The 18,926-nt window shown below is 33.3% G+C and overlaps 1 protein-coding gene across 1 annotated transcript in view; it reads right to left on the reverse strand.

The window, feature by feature from the left end:
* Positions 1-2,205: 2,205 nt before the first annotated feature.
* LOC137233850 (uncharacterized) overlaps positions 2,206-18,926 on the reverse strand; it is a 28,172-nt gene continuing 11,451 nt past the window's right edge. Inside the window, exon 4 of the mRNA XM_067757364.1 lies at positions 2,206-2,300. Within this exon, the coding sequence (XP_067613465.1) occupies positions 2,206-2,300 (95 nt within the window). The remainder of the gene's footprint in view (positions 2,301-18,926) is intronic.

An 18,926-nucleotide genomic window follows, 5' to 3' on the forward strand; every position in this document is an offset into this window, starting at 1 on the left:
CAGTCTATGTGAACTCTTTATGAACTGACCGGTTCAATCTTACCTAAACCTTGTGAATTATTGTGGCGAATTCTTTAAGTGCTCTACAGAAATGCTAAGTAAGCTTAAACTTGCTTAACCGACCGAAAAACTTCTAGGAAAAGTATAAATACATAGCTTACACATTCTCTGTTATTGGTTTAAGAAGATTTGAGAAAACGCAATCAATTGACCATGAAATTTTGCATTATCCCTCCATTATGGGGAGTATGAATACAAAGCAAAACGAAAGAGGACACATTAGCATAACTAAGAAAGTAAGTGTATATAGATACTTCAACTTGGACAATGTTTCCAGTAGCAGTGAATTTATGTACATATATTATGAAAATTTCACTCAGTTGGTTCTAATTATATAATTCATTTTCAATATCAGTTTCACACTGGGGCTTTGTGAAATTGAATTTTTTTAATGAAATGTTTATTATTTCCCTTTCCCACAGGGCCAATTCATAAACGAACATCTATCACCAGCTAAAAAAAATATTAACGTTTTTTCCAAAACATTGTTGAAAGCAGCTTTTTCAGCAGCTTTGAAAATAGAAGAAAAAAATGCATCCGAAACACCAAGCGAAACAGACCATGGTATAAAAAAGGTAATACTCTTGATTTTTTTGAAGTCTCTCATGATCTCAAAATTTAGCTAAGCGTGGCCCAATCCAATATAAATGTGGTATAGGGTAATTTTAGAATAAATATTGGTTTTCTTTCACAAAATGTTTATACAAAGAGCGACCGCAGTGGTGTGGTAGCGTTCTTCTTACCATACCGAAGATCCTGGGTTCAATCCCCTGGGAAAGCGACATCAAAGGTTTAGAAGCAAGATTTTCCAATAAGAAAACGGTTTTTATAAGCGGCGCCTACCTCGATTTCCAATTTTTGTTCTGCGTGACATTTAGATTTGACGTTTGCATACATGTTTTACATTATCGCAACGTATACTTCTTTCGGTTAGGGCAAAAAACGCCGGTTGTTTGTGTGCGCTAAAAAAACGCAGTGCGGTTTTATTAGGTTGGCATGTCCGGCAGTGAGTGTTCGAGTGTTTTTCTGTCATGATAAGCTTCTCAGTGAAATCTCATCTGTATTGCAGACACCGTTCGTAGTCAGCATAAATCACTAAAATTAAAAGCAGCGTGACTAAAATAAGAGAAGCTCGGCCTTAAATCTCCTTGGAGGTTTTAGCGTCTTGTATTTATTTTATTTCATACTAAGAGCATATAATATTTGCAGTACTGAGAACTTAAAAGATAAAAACAGAATAGTCGGAAATAAACACCTTTCTAGTTTCTCTATTCTTTTATGCAAATATATTTATAAAATTTTCAAAAGACGTTAGCAGAAACTGATTGCGAATTTGATAATAAGAATACATTTCTAGAAGCATTACTCTATATTTATATATATCAGACTTGAATCTTGCCGGTTGCTTTCCCGAAAAAATTCGCGAATTTTGAAGCACACAAAATACAAATGCAATAATTTCTGAAACCAATAATAATATAAACTATTTTTTTTTTTTAAGTTGGGATGGTAGCGCGAAATGTCATAATCTATTTAACAATAGTCTAATAGGTAGTAAATATGGCAACCGACAACTGACAATAGTTACCTTCATTCTTATACCATAAAACCTACTAGATTTTTGACTCGATTAGGCATTCAATAAGAACATAATAGAAAATTTGTATTTTGTATGGAAGATTGAGTTCAATAAGCGCTTAAATGTAAAAAACTTGACTAATTATATCATTAAATCTCTATGTGAAATTCGTATTACTTGTTTATTGACAAATGTCACGTATACGCCATGGTGCAGCAATTTTAAATAATTTTTTCTAAAATGAAGAAAAAGATGGCCATGAAATGCCCACAACTAATAAAATTTCGAACTAAGGGGCTTTTGATACCTTCGGGACAGAAAATGAAACGAAAGCATGTAAAGAAAATTACTAGTAAAGTACTGCAGTGAAAGAGTATTACTTCCCTAATTACATACAATCATTCATTGTCGGAAACCTACTTGCAGGTTGCGTTTTCGGCGTCCGCTCTCACTCCTACTTCTGAGCGCTCTGCAGTTTGTTGGCAGTGCATTTACGAAGAAGCTTCCACAAGGAAGGAGGCAGTTGGGTGAACTTGAAAGTTAAACGTGGCCATATAAAATCGTTCTTACGATGGTGAGGCTAGTCCGGAACGTATCGAATAAATTTCAGGCAAAAGATCATCAACATCGGCAAAACTACCCAAAATCTTTGGAGAAGCCTCTTTATTGCAACAAGAAGAAGTAGAAAAAGTAGGAGTGAAAGTTGGAGTAACAGCATCTCATCCAATTTCCGCGATATTGTTTTTAATTGCAATAGAAATTTGAACGATCTCCATACCGAATGCCGACTACGATTGGCATCTGCCTAAACATTTTTCTTATAGGCTTGCAATCTTTCTTCGCAGTACTAATATGTTCGATTTTGGCCAAACGGCGTTACTGTTTCAGACAACAAAATTTCAAGGTTTATGTATCTGATAGATTAAGCTTTCCTAGTTGATAGTGGTGTAGAATTGAGTATCGGCGTAAGAATCTTGTCGTAATATCTGCCTTAATAGATCAGTTTGACTGCAACTTTTGGGGAGTTTAATTCACAAAGGTGCTAACCAACAGACTTTTCGAAACTGCGTTTTTCACAGATTTTGGTATGATATAGTAAATATTTGAAAGCGTTACAGTCAATAACTACGAAGTTATGCGACTTTGAAAATCATATATCTGCTTATTATAGAATGTTTTATACATCCTTCCTCGTCCACCGTTTGGTCGATATGTCTGTACTCAAGTATTTTAAGATTTTAAAGTCATAAATTACTGCACATATCATTGAATGTTATTTGGATTATTTTATCACTTCTAAATATTCCTATAACTATCGGGTTGTCCTATGATACCACAACATTGTACATACATAGATGGGCAGAATGCTTTAAATTGTTAATTTGATGCTCACAATTATGTGCATTATGCTAATCTATTACAGCAATAAAAATACTCTTTTAACTTGCCATGATAAATGTTTGTATGTAACCTCTTCATGTCTTGGAATCCTTTACAAATCATTATGCGGTCAAGTGTTTAAGTTGTTAACAGTCCTGACAGCTGTCTCCGAGTGTGAAATGTAGGCGTTAGTTAACGAGTAAATTGTTTAGTTTTGCTTGAGTTGTTGATAAGTGCTTACCTTACATATGTATTTTGGATTTTTGCATGAAGTTTGCTTTCTATGGCTAACTTGCGTAAGGCCATATATAAAAGAGAATAAAAATCATTGAAAAAACATTTAAAGGAGTGGTTTTTCAGTGCAAGTTCAACTCAGTTTCTAAGTTAAACTACGTTTGAACTTAGTTTGCAGTTTTACAGTCTCTTCATAGTAGGCTGAGCTTAAGCAGTCTATCTGGTAGGTTTAAACTAAAGTTAGAATATCAGTTATTTATGTTCTTTTGTAACTATCATCAAGTGAGTTTTCAAGCTCCGTATCACGCTCGATTCTTACGGGAATGCTCTGGATCATTGTGCGACTTGAGAATTCCTTTTCTGCTCTTCGCTTTATTTTGCGAATTTTGTCGACTATTTTAATATTTTTTTCAAGATATATGTTGGAAAAGTATCCTGGCGTACTATATCCAGCAGAAAGGGAAGCGCATCTTAACCCTTTCGCCCCTACTCGGACAATACGTCCCAGCAAACTTCAAACATGTGTATAACTTTTAATTTTTATCTAATTACACATTGAAATGTGCCCAATAAAACCTTGAAGCCTTCTTTGATGATCAAAAACCGCATTCCGTTATTATTGATATCAAATTTCCCGTTACGCAATATTTTGCACAGACATGTCGCGAAATTTCATCAGTAACACATTGTATTTCAGTGTGAAATGTCTATCTGGTACCGTTTTTATTCGTAATATACCGCTTGCTGTAAAATTTAGGTGTGAATAAATATTATTCCTTCGAAATTGGAAAGATATTATAATGAAAAAAGTAAGTTGTTTATATTTATAACTGCATTGGGACATATAATCCCAATAATGCATTTGTTTGGGATAATAATATCCCAATATTTGTTTATACCTTTAGATGTGTACACATTTTTGGGCCTTTTGGTATTATTGGGACTTATGCGTCCCACCTATAAATGTTATTGGGATGATATATCCCAGGATAAGGGTAAGGATTCAGGTATGCCAAACATCTTATATTTTAGCCATATCACAGGATTAGCTGTCTTAATGATGAAAAACCCGCCTGATTTCGAAAAAAAAACTCAGGGATGAAAGGGTTAAGGTATAAAATATGATCACTTGCAGAGAAAGGGTTTAAAAATCAGCAATAATCTACAGTTCCCTCATAAAACTACGTGAGAGCTAAAACGTTTTTGCGTGTGCAACCGCTATATTGCCATTACATGTTTGCTTTAAATAATGAACTTAACTCTTTAGTATGAAGTTTTCTTTTTCTCATCATTAGTAACTTGGGAAGGCTGCCTTACAAACATGTAAAGTAGCTCTGTATTCGGAAGATTGAAACACATGATTTATCTGAGAACTGAATGCTTACACATGAACAAAAGTGCGATATTTTACGCACGTTTTATTACGAGTAAATACGACTAAAAACATTTTTTTTTCTGAAATACATTGTTGCCTAAGTAAATGGTAAAGCTTTAATAGTGTTACTCCTACCCCAGAAAATTGTCAACATTTATAGTGCATACAAAGAACATTTTATCTCACCATATTCACTCATATCACAAATCACACAAGAAGATTGCGCATTGCGCATGTAAACATTAGATCATCTCTTTTTTATGGGCAATTCTTACGTCATTTTCCTTTAGCTCTTGTTTTTTTCGCTCTTTCTTTCATTCGATCAAACAGTCAACTGTTACGTAGATGCGCGGAACGAAGCAATTTTGAACTCATGAATGCGCAATCTGGGTAGGTGATTTGTGCACTCATATTAACAGAGTATATGTGGAACTCAAGAGCGAATTGAGAGTTTCACAGAGTTGCACTGCCACACCGCTATTTTACACAGGGTAAAAGTGTAACGCTTTTGCGTTGCGGGCAGGGAACAATTTTCACAAAAGAACGAAATACCCCGTAAAGGCGTTGGCTATTTTTTAGAATAGAACAACAACCCTTGCGCGGCGTACAAAAAGCGTAACACTATAGCCAGAAAAGAAAACGCTATAAGTAGAGAGCACGTGCAAGTATGTTCTAACATGTGCAAGTATGTTCTAAAACATGCTAAGTTTAACCCTCTGAAATGACAAGTTCCATTTGTGAGTGCAATAAGACGACACTAGATAAACACAGGTGAGTGGACATAAACTAAAACAGAACAACAACAGCAGCGTATTCCGATATGAACAAAAAAAGAAAGAGAAGGCAATCAGAAGGTAAATAGAACCGAACGGGAGGAGTAAACGGAAATGAAAAAAGAGGAGTTATAAGTTAACATTTAAAGTTTTCTTTTTCTTCGTACGCGTTTTGATGCTTCCGCATCCTCTTCAGGGAGTATAGATTTTATCAAACCGCATAGGAAAGAAATGGATAATTTAATATATAAAAACTTAAATTTAAACCCAATAAAAAGTTATAACGAAAAAGAGAAAGTAGAATAAGATAATTATGAAATTGGCACGATATACCTACAAGATTAAGACTGGGATTCTCATACAATTTGTAATCTGCTGCTTTTTAATTTTTCTTAGCAGACCTACATGTTTTATGCTGACTTCGAACAGCATCTGCATTTGCCGAGAAGCTTTAATTGACTGAAATGTACTCAAAGGACTCTCAAAACTATAGCCGAAGTGTGTTTCTGCTTAGAAAAACTTTCTCTTATGTGTTGTGATATAATTTCTTACGTGACTTGAACCCAAAAATTGTGGTCTTGTAGGCAAACACGCTCCATGCTAAACCAGCCTATAATTTCGACTTGTTTTGAGGTTTTTCCTTCCCTTAAAACTTTTCAGAGTCTTTAATAATTCGTTGTTGCAAAATCTTGCTACTCGTTCAACGCCTGATATTGATTACAAAAAATTTAAGTTATTCAATATTTGTTTAACTAAACATTTAATGTTAATAAGTGTATTTTATCGCAGATGGTTAGCCATAACATCGACCAGCTATGGGCAAAGCAATTGTAGCAAGTTCACTGTGAGAAATGTCACAGCGATTAAGGTGAATTAGTATGGCTTTTTCTCACATAAATAATTGAAAGTATACATAAATAGGAATGGTAAGTACATATACGTTGGTGTTAAAATGTTTTCCCCTACAAGTACTTGGTTTATACTTCTTACATTGTACATACATACACACTTATTTCATAATTTGTTGAAGGATGTGAACAGTTAATATAGATTGAACACAGATAGTAAAACAGTGTCGAGCTGGACAAATTGTCTTACTTAAATATCGCAATGGACTTTTTCTTTTGAAAAATTTATCGATGAAGTAAATAATATTTTGTTTGACCTTTCGTTTTTGTCAAATCTGAGGCATATCGGAAATTTCAGTCAACAAGGACTAAATTTCATGGTAAGGGAAATTAGGGTTGAGATATTTCAAAAATTCGTGTTTTATGTTCTGATATTTGGAGCGTTCCATTGATTTATCGAGCTCTGTCTCACGACCAAATCTCATTGGAACGATATGGATCAACTTTATGAGAGCTGGCAGCACTACTATAAAACATATGTTTTGTTGATGGTGGTGGTCCACATTCTCTTTTCCCTAACCGGGAAATTTATTTTATTAACTTTTAAACAGTTCACACGTAAACAAACTATTTATTTTCCTTCTGATTTCTTCAAGTTTTTACACTTTCCGTGTTTTTGCTTGTAAGTGTGGCGAAATCTTTTATGTATATACATCTGTACACATATTTATTTCAGTGCTACTAACTCAAAAGTGGTTAGCTGTAAAAAAATCTACTACAGAAAACAAAGCGAACAGAACTGCTATACGGATCAGAAATTGAACCAGATAAATATCAGGATCACAGCATTGTTTTTGCATTTTCATGTTAAATTTCTATCAGTATCTGGTTCACGCCTCAATGGGACGTTACTATTGTGTCTCACTCATCCTATCGCAAAGATCCTGAGCAAGATAACTAATTTTGCATGCAAATGCAACAACAACGAGTTGAGCCAGCTAAATTCAGATGGAAGTTTGGTTCAATTTGTGAGCCAGATATTTTGTTAATTTCTTGTCTTTGGTTTGGCAACGCTGCTTTTAATAGACCCACTTTTTTCAAAAATAGATGGCGTTGCTTGTGCTTCAGCCGTTTCTGTTAAATGAAACACAACGGCGAAATCTGCCTATCACAACTCATATGTCACAACCTCTGCTTCTCAATTCTCACAATGATCCAGAATATTCCCGTGAGAAGTGAGTGTGATACGGAGCTAGAAAACTCAATGGATGATGGCTATGATACAGTAACTCAAACGTTTATTAGTTTTAAAAATAAATAAAATAATCTTTCCAGAAATAATGAAATTTTTTTGATATCTCAATAGCTAAATTCGAAGGACTATCTCCGAAAATTAGTCCTCGTTATTAGAAATCTAACTTTGCCTCACGAGCAGAAATTCACTCCATTTATCAGTTATTTCATTTACATAACATAAATAGTCAAGTCATTTTAGGACGTAAAACTAAATTTTGCGATTTTGGACTTTGAATATCTTAAAACGCTTACACGGGATATTTTTAAACTTTTAATGACTCTTTTTTTTGTACTTAATGGGGTGCTCTCGACGCTATGGCTTTAGTTTGTTATGGCTTATAGTCAGAGTTAATAAAATTATGCCAACAATATACTCACACATACTTCTCAGATTAAGAGTCATTGACAATTCCGTTCTCGTCTTTTCGCGCGAGTAGACGTGTAGTGTCATCCTCAACTCAACGTCAATTTTCGGGTTTTTTTGCGTTGAGTGGAAAATATAAAATAGGCCTCAAGGTTGGCTACTTTGCTTCCCTCGGGCGTTTTGGCGGTGTTAGGAGATGCAGTGCCTCCCTGACTTGGAGTTAGGGCGGTTTTATGCAATCCTAATAGGAATCAGTGACATTGGAAAAATGGCATAGTGCCAATTAAAAACCTAATCTTAATATTATACATACATACATAAACTAACGGAAAACCTGGCGTGACGCCTTAAAAATCAAATGTGTTTTATATATGAACGGGACTTTTACCCGAATCAGTGACAGTGGAAAAATGGCGTGGTGCAAAGAAAAAACCTAACCTTAATATTATACATACATAAATAAACTGTTGGAAAACCTGGCGTGACGCCATAAAAATTAAATCTTTTTATATACGAACGGGACTTTTACCCATAACGAGATACTGGAAAAAACATGGCAAAAAGCCATATATGAAATTGAAAGAAAATTCTCGGAAGTGAATCAAAAAAATTAATAACTGGTGTGGTGTCACAAAAAACCATGAATACATAATTGAACAAAACTTTAAAGTGAAATTAACAATTATAAGTAAAATAACGGAATAACAAGCTACTGAAAATAACGGAGCTATTATAACATGCCAAACATGACGCCATCGAAGGCGAACGGAACATATGTATAACTGTTCCCAACATTAATAATGGGATTAAAATTTCCCGTGTGTAGTGTCTCTACAACAGTCAAGCAGCTGTGTCAGCGTTTGAAGTAGATGACAGATACACCCACAAATTAAATAACCAAGACAATAAATACTAAATAAGAGGGACAATTGGCGTTTTAATGCTTTTGAGCTAGCCATATGAAATTCAAATCACTAAAAAAAAAAAAGAGTCATTGAGCGTATATTTTGAGTGAAAATCAAACTAATTTTTATTATTCGCGACAGCTGCATTCCCTATCTAGAAATGTGTTTTATAATGCAGTTATTAGCCTTATCAATCAGCAAAACAGCCTTCGATAGTGCATTTTACTCAATATTCTTGCTAATACCACATATTTTTATAAATGTACTGATATAAGTGTGTATGTTTATGCTGAAATATATGCATGAACAACAAAAATTGTGTAAGCTATTATAAGAAATAAAGAGCATAGTAAAAGTTATATCTCAGAGCTAGAGTGTGCCACGGTAAACCTTTATGTAAGCCTTAATTGGACTGGCTTGAGAGCAGGCTTTTTGTTGCTTTTGCATTAAAAGACATTCGATAAAGAAGATAAAACATTTGTTTAGTCATTTTAACAGAGGGGAAACTATTGGTCCCAAGTTAAAAATATTGTGTAAAAATTATATATTTTTGATTAAAATAAATAAATTTTCTGTTAAAATAACTAAAAAGATTTCATTGGTCATTTCAACAGCGAAGAATTGTCAATGTTATGCAAAACCATTACGCGGTGTCACAGAAATTTCTGTCATAACAAAAGCCTTCACTCTTATTTAAATATTGACGAAAATATGTTATTTTAACAGTTTTCATTGGTACTCTTATGTCGACAGTAATGATAATTAAGTTAAGGGAGTTATGACGTATTATGAATATATTTTTTTGTTGCTTTCACCGTTGAAACGGTCAGTTAAGAATCAACAATTTATGCGATGTTGTTTCAACAGCTATTAGGGAAAAACAAAAAATTAACCAAATTTCGGTTGAATTGACCCGTTGCTGGCGAAATTTATAGGTTCCCCAACACAATTGGCAACCTCACCCAATGGTGCCGAATTCTGTTTCTTTACCAGGCCTAAGTTCCTCATGGAACTAGGAGGTGGGGGCGCGATGGCCTTGAAGGTTAACATAGGTCATATTAAATAGCTCCCGAGTAAATCGGTTGTGTACTTTAATGGTGATTGTTACCGAAACGTACCGGATCTTTACCCGGCAAAGGACCATTAACATTGATAACACTCCACAAAATCTTCGGGGATTTTTTTTATCACTACAACAACAATCAGATCTTTAGTACAAATAACAATTGAAATTATTCTACTATAAGGTGCACTTTTTTCCCAGGCAACTATTATTTATATGGCTTAATCGACCTTGCTAATGCGGGCGGCTTTATTATGAGTAAATAATAGGCTCAATAAACACTTATCTGTGTTTGCAATGTTCAAAAATGAACATGAGAACTTAAATGATTATAATATATTTAAAAATAAAAAAAATTCGATTGTAGTATCAATGTGGAAAGCAAAAAGCCAGCACCGGGAGAACGTGAAAATATACAAACAAAAATCATTTCAAGCATGATGAAGTTAATATTCAGGAGTTCTCATCCCGTTGACGTTTTCCCTTATTCTGACAAGTTCTGCGTGCATAATTTAGAGGGTTGTCTATCATACAGAACTGACTTTGAGTTCTAGTACGATCGTAGTAGATTTTACTATACGTTTAGAAATATTATAACTATATAAGCGTTACTAGAATTGTTTAGCCAAAAAGATTAACGTAACTTTGTATTCCCTAACAGAATATAGACAATATTTTGCAGAAAACTAATTTATTTGAAGAATTTGTTCTATGTTTTAAAGCTCTGGCAAAGTTGACATAGCCATATCCGTATAAAACAGCGGATCCAACCAACCATATGAAAATCAATGTAGTTGGTAAATGGTGCCATACCATAACGCCCTAACCATAACCATACCACACCAACCAATCGGTTTTTGGAATTTCGCCATATCCATAACCTATACATATTTCACTTGGTGAATTCATTAAATTTTTGGATATATGATTTCTTGTTTTGGACACGTTTTGACTAAGTGACTTATTATTTGTAGAATAAGTTCGTAATTTTTTGCCGTTTCTTCTTTCCTATGAAATTGTCACATATTTTAGGTTAAGTCTGTTGACTTAAGAACTGATGCCAATTGATATAGATAAGTAAAAACATGGTTATGACTACGGCGTTATGACTATGTCAACGTTTTCAGATCCTTTATGCTCATTTAGCAGAGATATGACAGCCGCACACAAACAGCAAATTACTTCTCTTTTACCGATTGGTTTGCGAGAGAACGAACTTGATGCTTTCTTTCTTGGTCAGATAGCTTCAGCGAACCGAATATAATGTTTGTGTGTCAGAGCGAAAAATTATGAGGGAATAACGTTTCAAAATAATGCAAAATTTTTCGCAATAGAAAACATATGTAAACCTTAAACAAAGATGTTATATGTATAATATATTAGAAATAAGAAAAGCTAAAACTTTGTTAGTTAATTTGATTTTCATTAGGAGATATTTAGGCTTCTGTCCCAAGGGGGAAGAACATCATACCGGTCTATTCGAGCTCTAATTGATTGTTGTTGTTGTTGTGTGTGGGAAGGATCCTAATCGCTACAACGACAACCAATTGAATTCACTTTATCTTGGCATTAAAAATGGCCGAAATCCTGCTATGACCACGCCCACTTTGTCGATATCGAATATTTCTAAAAATTTTTAAATTGCCATAATTCTATACCATATACGAAAAAGGGGATGAAACATGGTGATTGGATTGGTCTTTTGACGCAAAATATAACTTTAGAAAAAACTTTGTAAATTGCGTGTGATACCTTCCGTATTAAGTAGAAGAAAATGAAAACGTTGTGCAGAGCGAAATGAAAAGCACGTGGAATCATGGCAAGAATACTGTCACCCTATTCCACATTCTGGTCGATATCTCGAAAACGCCTTCACATATACAACTAAGGGCCTCTGCCTTTTAAAATCCTCATTAATACCTTTAATTTGATACCCATAGCGTGCAAACACATTAAAGCGACACCCATGGTCCACCTTTATGGCGATATATCGAAAAGGCTTCCACCCATAGAACTAAGGCTCCCTCCTTTTAAAATACTCTTTAACACCTTTCATTTGATACCCATATCTTACAAACACATTCTAGAGTCACCCCTGGTCCACCTTTATGGCGATTTTTCGAAAAGGCGTCCACCTATAGAACTATGACCCACTCCCTTTTAAAATACTCTTGAATATCTTCCATTTGATACCCATGTCATAAAAAGACATTCCAAGGTTACCCTAGGTTCATTTTTCTACTTGGGGATTTTCCCTTATTTTGTCTCCAAAGCTCTCAGCTGAGCATGTAATGTTCGGTTACACCCGAACTTAGCCTTCCTTGAGACGTTTCTTTAAAAAGATGTCTGGTTAATAAATGCAATTAGCGCAGATTGGCTGTCTTGATATTCAGGAAAAGCATACAACTTAAACTACTCATAGCCACCTTGCGCAAAACAGAGCGTCATCGACAAGATATAGACGAGTTAGCGATATGCTATCGAAGCATTATACATTAGCTATCGATAGAAAAGCTATCGATAGTTATAGATTTTGTGTGGACAAATTATCGGTTTGTATTTAAGGATTTGTTACTGAAAAAGTATCGATTTGTTATTAAAAATGTATCGATTCGCTGTTGAAAGGTTGTTATCGGCGTGCTACGAATTTGTTTCAGACTTCATATCGAAAGGCTATTTATTTGCTATCAAAAAATGATCCATTTTTTGTCAAAAATTATTGATTTGTATCCGAGAGTTAAAAATTTGTTATCGGTGTGTAATCGATTTTTTATCAAAAATATTTTTTATAAAAAGCTATCGATTTTCTATTAAAGTTTTTCAATTTGATATCCACTTATTAATGACATCTCATCGGTTTATAATAAAACAGATGCCGATTAAACTTCAATATAGATATCACATCCCTAACACGTAGATAACAAGCCCATAATAAATAAATGAGAAGCCGATGGCGATACAAATCCGATAAATCGACGATAATTGCGCTATCGATAGTAAAAAATTGCTATTTTTTATACAAAATTTATTATCATTTAGGCAATACACAAGGTCTCATTTTCGCCGTATATAGCATGCTTTAATCCATTGGTCTCTAAAAATTGAAGGTGATTTCTTTTTCGCATACACAATGAGAGCGGCTTTAATAAAAATTTTTATTTGAAACCATGAAAACAACCCAAATTTTAAAATTTTACATGAATACCACAGTCTTGTGAATTGGTCAGCTGAGTTTTTAAATTAACAAACAATAAAACAAAAACTAAAATCGAAATTTCAACAGGTCCCAAAATTAAAACTGGACCCGTGTTCGAAGCCGTTGCTGAAAACAAAACTGAAACTGGGAGAAATACCAAAAACAAAGCCAGAGCTAGATCCCAAAACCAGATCTGACAACTGATTTACGAATATGAATTTTATAATTGTCTTGATAAATTTAAATCACGAACTGATCAAATTGATAGCTTTTATTTATATAAAGTTGTTGCGGCCTCTGGCCTTGAAGCAATACGGCGAATTTCTTTATAGCTTAGCGTCACTAAACAGGCAGGAATAGGTATAAAAGTTCGCATTTGCAATCGTTTTTTGGTAAATATTTGCATATTTGTTCACTTTTAATATCTAACTGAAGCTATTATCGAATAATAAAATTTTCTTTTTTCATTAATAGATTTTGTCTCTAATCACTTAGTGCCATTGAATTTTTAGACCGCGCCATTATATATGGACATATTTATGTGTATGTACGGAAAAGTATTTGCATATAAAATTGTGTTCCACGTAGTCTTAGTGCTTATCGCTGACTTTGCTCGAAATATGAGCATTATGATATGGCATTTCGATGAATAATTATATATATAATTACACTAATATTTATACATCAACCGTCAAGGAAATCAATGGGTTTCCCCCAAATAGGTCCAGGATCTTCTTTAAATTTCCTTTTAAAGCTAAAGTTAAACAAATTCAACTGCAAAGAAGGTGTCATTTGAGCTTTAAGTGAATTGGAGCGGAAGCTAACATTAAAGGTATAAGAAATAATGGAACATGATTCGTAATCGGAAGTAGAATTCAAACTGAAGGCTAAATTGGAACCTAGCTTTAAGTGAATGCATAACAAAAAGAGTAACAACAGCCTTGAAATTGAAGGCTGAAGCAAAAGCGGAACTAGAATAAAACTGAAACAACAGGAACTGGAACCTAAGCTTCTATCGGAACTGAAATCGGAACAACGAAACTTAAACATGAACCGAAAAATTAAAAGAAAAATTTTGGAAAGAAAAAATTGGAACTTCAAAATCTGAACTAAAATTGACTTAATATTAATTTAAGCCGAATGTGAAGCCGGAAACTAAACTGAGGCGGAATCACAAACCTGGATAAGGTATACGAAGAGAGGCAGAACCGGGACGAAAACTAGAAAACATATGTGAACTGGAATATGTAGCATCCAAAATTTAAAAGGCGAACAGAAAAGATACAGGAAACGAAACGATACTAAACCTGTACCGGAACCAAAATTGATACCGGAACAGAATTATAACTTGAACAAAGAAAGAAAAGAAAGATACTGAAACAAAACAAGGAACCGGAACTGGAACAGGAACAGATACAGGAACCGAAACGAGACCTAGAATATATACTGGAACTGAAAAAGTAACTGAGACTAGAACAAGAAAAAATACTAGGAATGGAACTATAACTGAAACTAGAGCTAGGAAAGATACTGGAACGTAAAAAGTAACCCTAACTGGAAGTAGAACAAATACAGGAACCGAAACGAGACCTAGATAAGATACTGGAATTCACACAGTTATTGAAACTAGAACTAAAAAAGATACTTGAAATGAAACAGTAATTGAAAGAAGAATTAAGAAAGATAATCGTCGAAAAAAGTTACTCAAGCTGCAACTAGAGCAGGAGCGGAATCGAAAGCAGACCTAGTATGGATACTGAAACTGAAACACTAACTGTGCCTAAAATTAGAAAAGATACTGGAAACGAAACAGTAACTAATAGAAGAACTAGAAAATATACGAGAACCGAAACGAGACTTACAATAAACACTGGAGCTGAAACCGTGAAAGAATGTAAAATAAGAATAGATGCTTAGCTCAAAACAGCAATCCGAACAGGAATTAGAACAGATATTGGAAAATGAATATAAATGAAAACAGTCTAATGCGCAAGTATTTAAATATGTTAATAGAAATCCAAAGCGTTGCTTTCCATTTTCTAAAAACAAACTGCACTAGAGTTGTACTTTAAACACTTAAGTATAGTTTTTGCAATTGCATTTTCTTACTTTTGCTTACTTAGCTATTTTTTACGCTGTGATTTTTGCATTTGTAATTGAAAATTACTATATATTCAGGTCAAATAATCAGTAAACAGAGCATGTAATTTATTGAATATGTACAGAATTTCATTTTACAGTGATTAATATTAATTATAATGCTTGTACGTCAAATGGACGCAAGTGGGAAATAGTTCAAGTATAATGCGCTCCTTAAATTTATGGGAGCTCTGTATATAATTAGACTTTATATTATTATTAGTTATGGCGTTGAAATTTCTTAGAAATAAATTTCTTTAAAACGCTGTATAGGTATGTATATATATTCTTTATAATTATACAGATATTTTTTAAGTAGTTATCATTTTATTATTCAAGGGGAAATCTGGTGCTACTTGATCTTTTGTTACATAGTTGATAACGAGCGCTTTGCGCGATCCAATGATTGCCATTTGATTAATTAAAATAATAATTGGAGGATTAACCAAAAACATTACTTACTACTACGATACATTTTCAAACTGTTACTCATAATTTCTTAAATTATTGAACTAACTCATCTTAGTGGTGATTAATTAATTCTTTTTTGATTAAGCATGCATTTAACTCACTGTGCCATTGTTCACTGATTTCTTTACCTTACTATAAATAAACTTATTTTTATCATTTTCTGTCTGATTATATATTACTTAATTTAGTTCGTTATGATTAGGTTAAATAATTATTTTCCAGGTATAAATTAAATGATTATTAATCGATTAATTCAATAATGTTTCAAGAGGTCGATGGATAACACAGTCTAACAAAAAGACAAAATTGAAAATACCTGGGTAGTGATGCAATTTCTCTTGCAGTTCCTGAAGATGTAAAAAATGACTGCAGATTTCCCACGGACACCCCCAAAATTAGGACTTACGAGTAAAAACCCGTTTTTTGGTGACTTATGAACCTAAAACTTAGGTGGTTATAAACAAATTTTTAGTATATTCCCTGATTTTATTAGAAAACATATTAAGAAGAGAAGGAGTTCGGGTGTAACCGAACATTATATTTTTTTTTTTATAGCTTATTTTATTCGTCCACGACCCTTTTACAAATTTTTTATATAAAAGTGGGCGTGGTCATTAACCGATTTCGTTAAATTTTGTTCAAAGCATTCCTCGTAGTAAAGGCAACCTCTCTGCCGAATTTTGCTACGATAGGTTTCACGATTTTTAATTTATGATTAATAATATTTGTAAAATCTACTTTATCACAAGTGGGCGGTGCAACACCTCTTTAAAAAATGTTTTTCATATTTTTATCAAGAGTCTCAATATCAGTCCACACGTCAAATTTCAACGTTCTAGGTGTATTATTTAATAAATAATCAGGTCTTTGTGTTTTCCAAAATGTTATATATATAAAAAGTGGGCGTGGGTATCATCCGATTTCGCCCATTTTCAATACTAATCTATTATGGGTCAAGATAAGCTCGCGTACCATATTTGGTAAAGATATCTCAATATTTATCAAGTTATTACGCACGGACGGACGGACATGGTTCAATCAAATTTTTTTTCGATACTGATGATTTTGATATATGGAAGCCTATATCTATCTCGATTCCTTTATACCTGTACAACCAACCGTTATCCAATCAAAGTTAATATACGATGTGTGCCAAGCACGCTGAGTATAAAAAATATTAAATATTATCAAAACGACTCAGAAATGTGTACTTTGCCCATTGTTGTCTAAGTGCAGCACCACACTTCGCAGACTTATATAATATAGCTATTAATTATATATTAATTAATTGGTTTGCCTTGCTAATTTATTATCGAAAGACTATCGATTTTCTATAGAAAAGTTATCGATTTTTTATGAAAAATGTATTGATTTGATATCGAAAATTTATCGTTTTTTTATAAACAAGTTATCAATTTGCTATCGGAGTGTATCCAATTTGTTACCGGCACGTTAGCGAAAAGTGATCGATTTCTTATCAAAAAGTTAACCATTTGATATAACGATAAAACTTCAATACAAAATCCATCACACATCTTTAGCCCGTCGATAAGAAACCGATAAGAAACCAATAAGAAGATAATAACGATAAAATTCCGATAAAAAAACCTAAACCTGACGGTAAAAATTCGATATTGATACCAATTAGGAACTGACGAAGCTCTTCCTAAAAAACTGAAATTATTTGTTTCTGGTAAAGTTACCTCGGCTTTGGTTTAATGTCAACCTCGGGACGAGCTCTAAACGTTTTCCAGTTTTAGTTCAGAAAGCTTGAAGCTATTTTTTTTTAACTCGGATCGAAAAAAAATATTATTAAAAACCATATTATTTTTTTATTTATAAATTTCTGGCTCTATATTAAAACGGCCTATTATTATTCCTATTATTCGATTTCATCTTATATCAAATATACGAGATGATTGTCGTTACCATTGCCTCTAAAAAGGTAAAAAAGGAATTTAAAAAAAAGGAGTAGTTTCTGTATGTACTGAATTATTCTCTTGTTGCTGTTATTTTACTGCACTTTAAACCACTATTAATTTCAATTTATTTATCACCTTCGTTATCACCAGAGGCATTAATTTGTTTAAACCAGGGATCCAAACTGTTATGACTTTTGTAATAAATGTTCTCCAAAAAAAATTATTTCTAGACTTTTATTTTTTTATTCCAAAAGGAAATATTAAATCCGGACTTTTATCTTATAATTTCGAAAATAAATGTTAAATTCGAACTTTTGTTTCTTAAGGACAGAATAGAAGCCCGGCTCTATATCTATGGAAGGGCTCATCCAAATGAAACGATTATTTTTCACACAGAAACCTTCTTGTTTCAACAGAAAGCGCTGTGCCTGATTTCAAAACAATATATCAATGGGATCAAACTTAATGGCGAAAAAAACAGGCGCAAGTTCACTATCGAATAGTGTAAAGGGCCCATTACTGATACTTAGCATAGACTTGACTTGGCTTGGTGTAAACTTGGCAACTTAGCCACGATTATACTCCACTTAGCGCATAAAATCTGGCATCATAATCAATAAATGTCAATTTGTATGACAAAATGTCGAAATGAAATGGGAACAAACAAATGACATCTCAAAATGTAAACGTCACTTAGAACTTGCGTAGAAAATCGAAATTCAACAGACTTCTAAGTAAAGTTAAGTGTTGCTAAGTTTTGAGTAATCAGTAACATGCAATGTTCATTTAACAGAACTGTAAGTGACAGTTCTCAAGTCAAGACAAGTCTATGCTAAGTATCAGTAATGGGGCCTTAAGTGTGTGTTACGCTAATTGGTTATAATTTTTGATGACAGATTTCTAGTATTAGTAACGAAAGGTTTGAAGTGTCCCTACAGGTTTCAAATCCAGATATTTGAAAGCATCGATTGGTATAATATTAATTTCATTTGAGCCGCTCTTTAGTTAAGGGACAGACTTTTATTCTGTCCAAAAAAAAGTATGTATATATACAAAACAAAAGCCCAGACTTAAAATTTTTGAAAAAATTCCGAAAAATAAAAAGGAAGGATGACTCCTCATGGAAATGTTATGGATATCCCGAGGTTCCATAAACTTTCCACTAGGATAATTTTTAACACAGACTCTTTCGACTCAAAAAATATGTAACTATTAATATGTGTCCCTGGTTTAAACTAATTAAAATTAATAAATATTTTACAACACCAAATCTGGAAAAAATAAATGTTTAAAAAGATGTAGAAGGGATTTTGCTTTGTAA

The sequence above is a fragment of the Eurosta solidaginis genome, chromosome 1 (assembly GCF_040869045.1).
Source record: "Eurosta solidaginis isolate ZX-2024a chromosome 1, ASM4086904v1, whole genome shotgun sequence".
NCBI classification, from domain to species: Eukaryota; Metazoa; Arthropoda; class Insecta; order Diptera; family Tephritidae; genus Eurosta; species Eurosta solidaginis.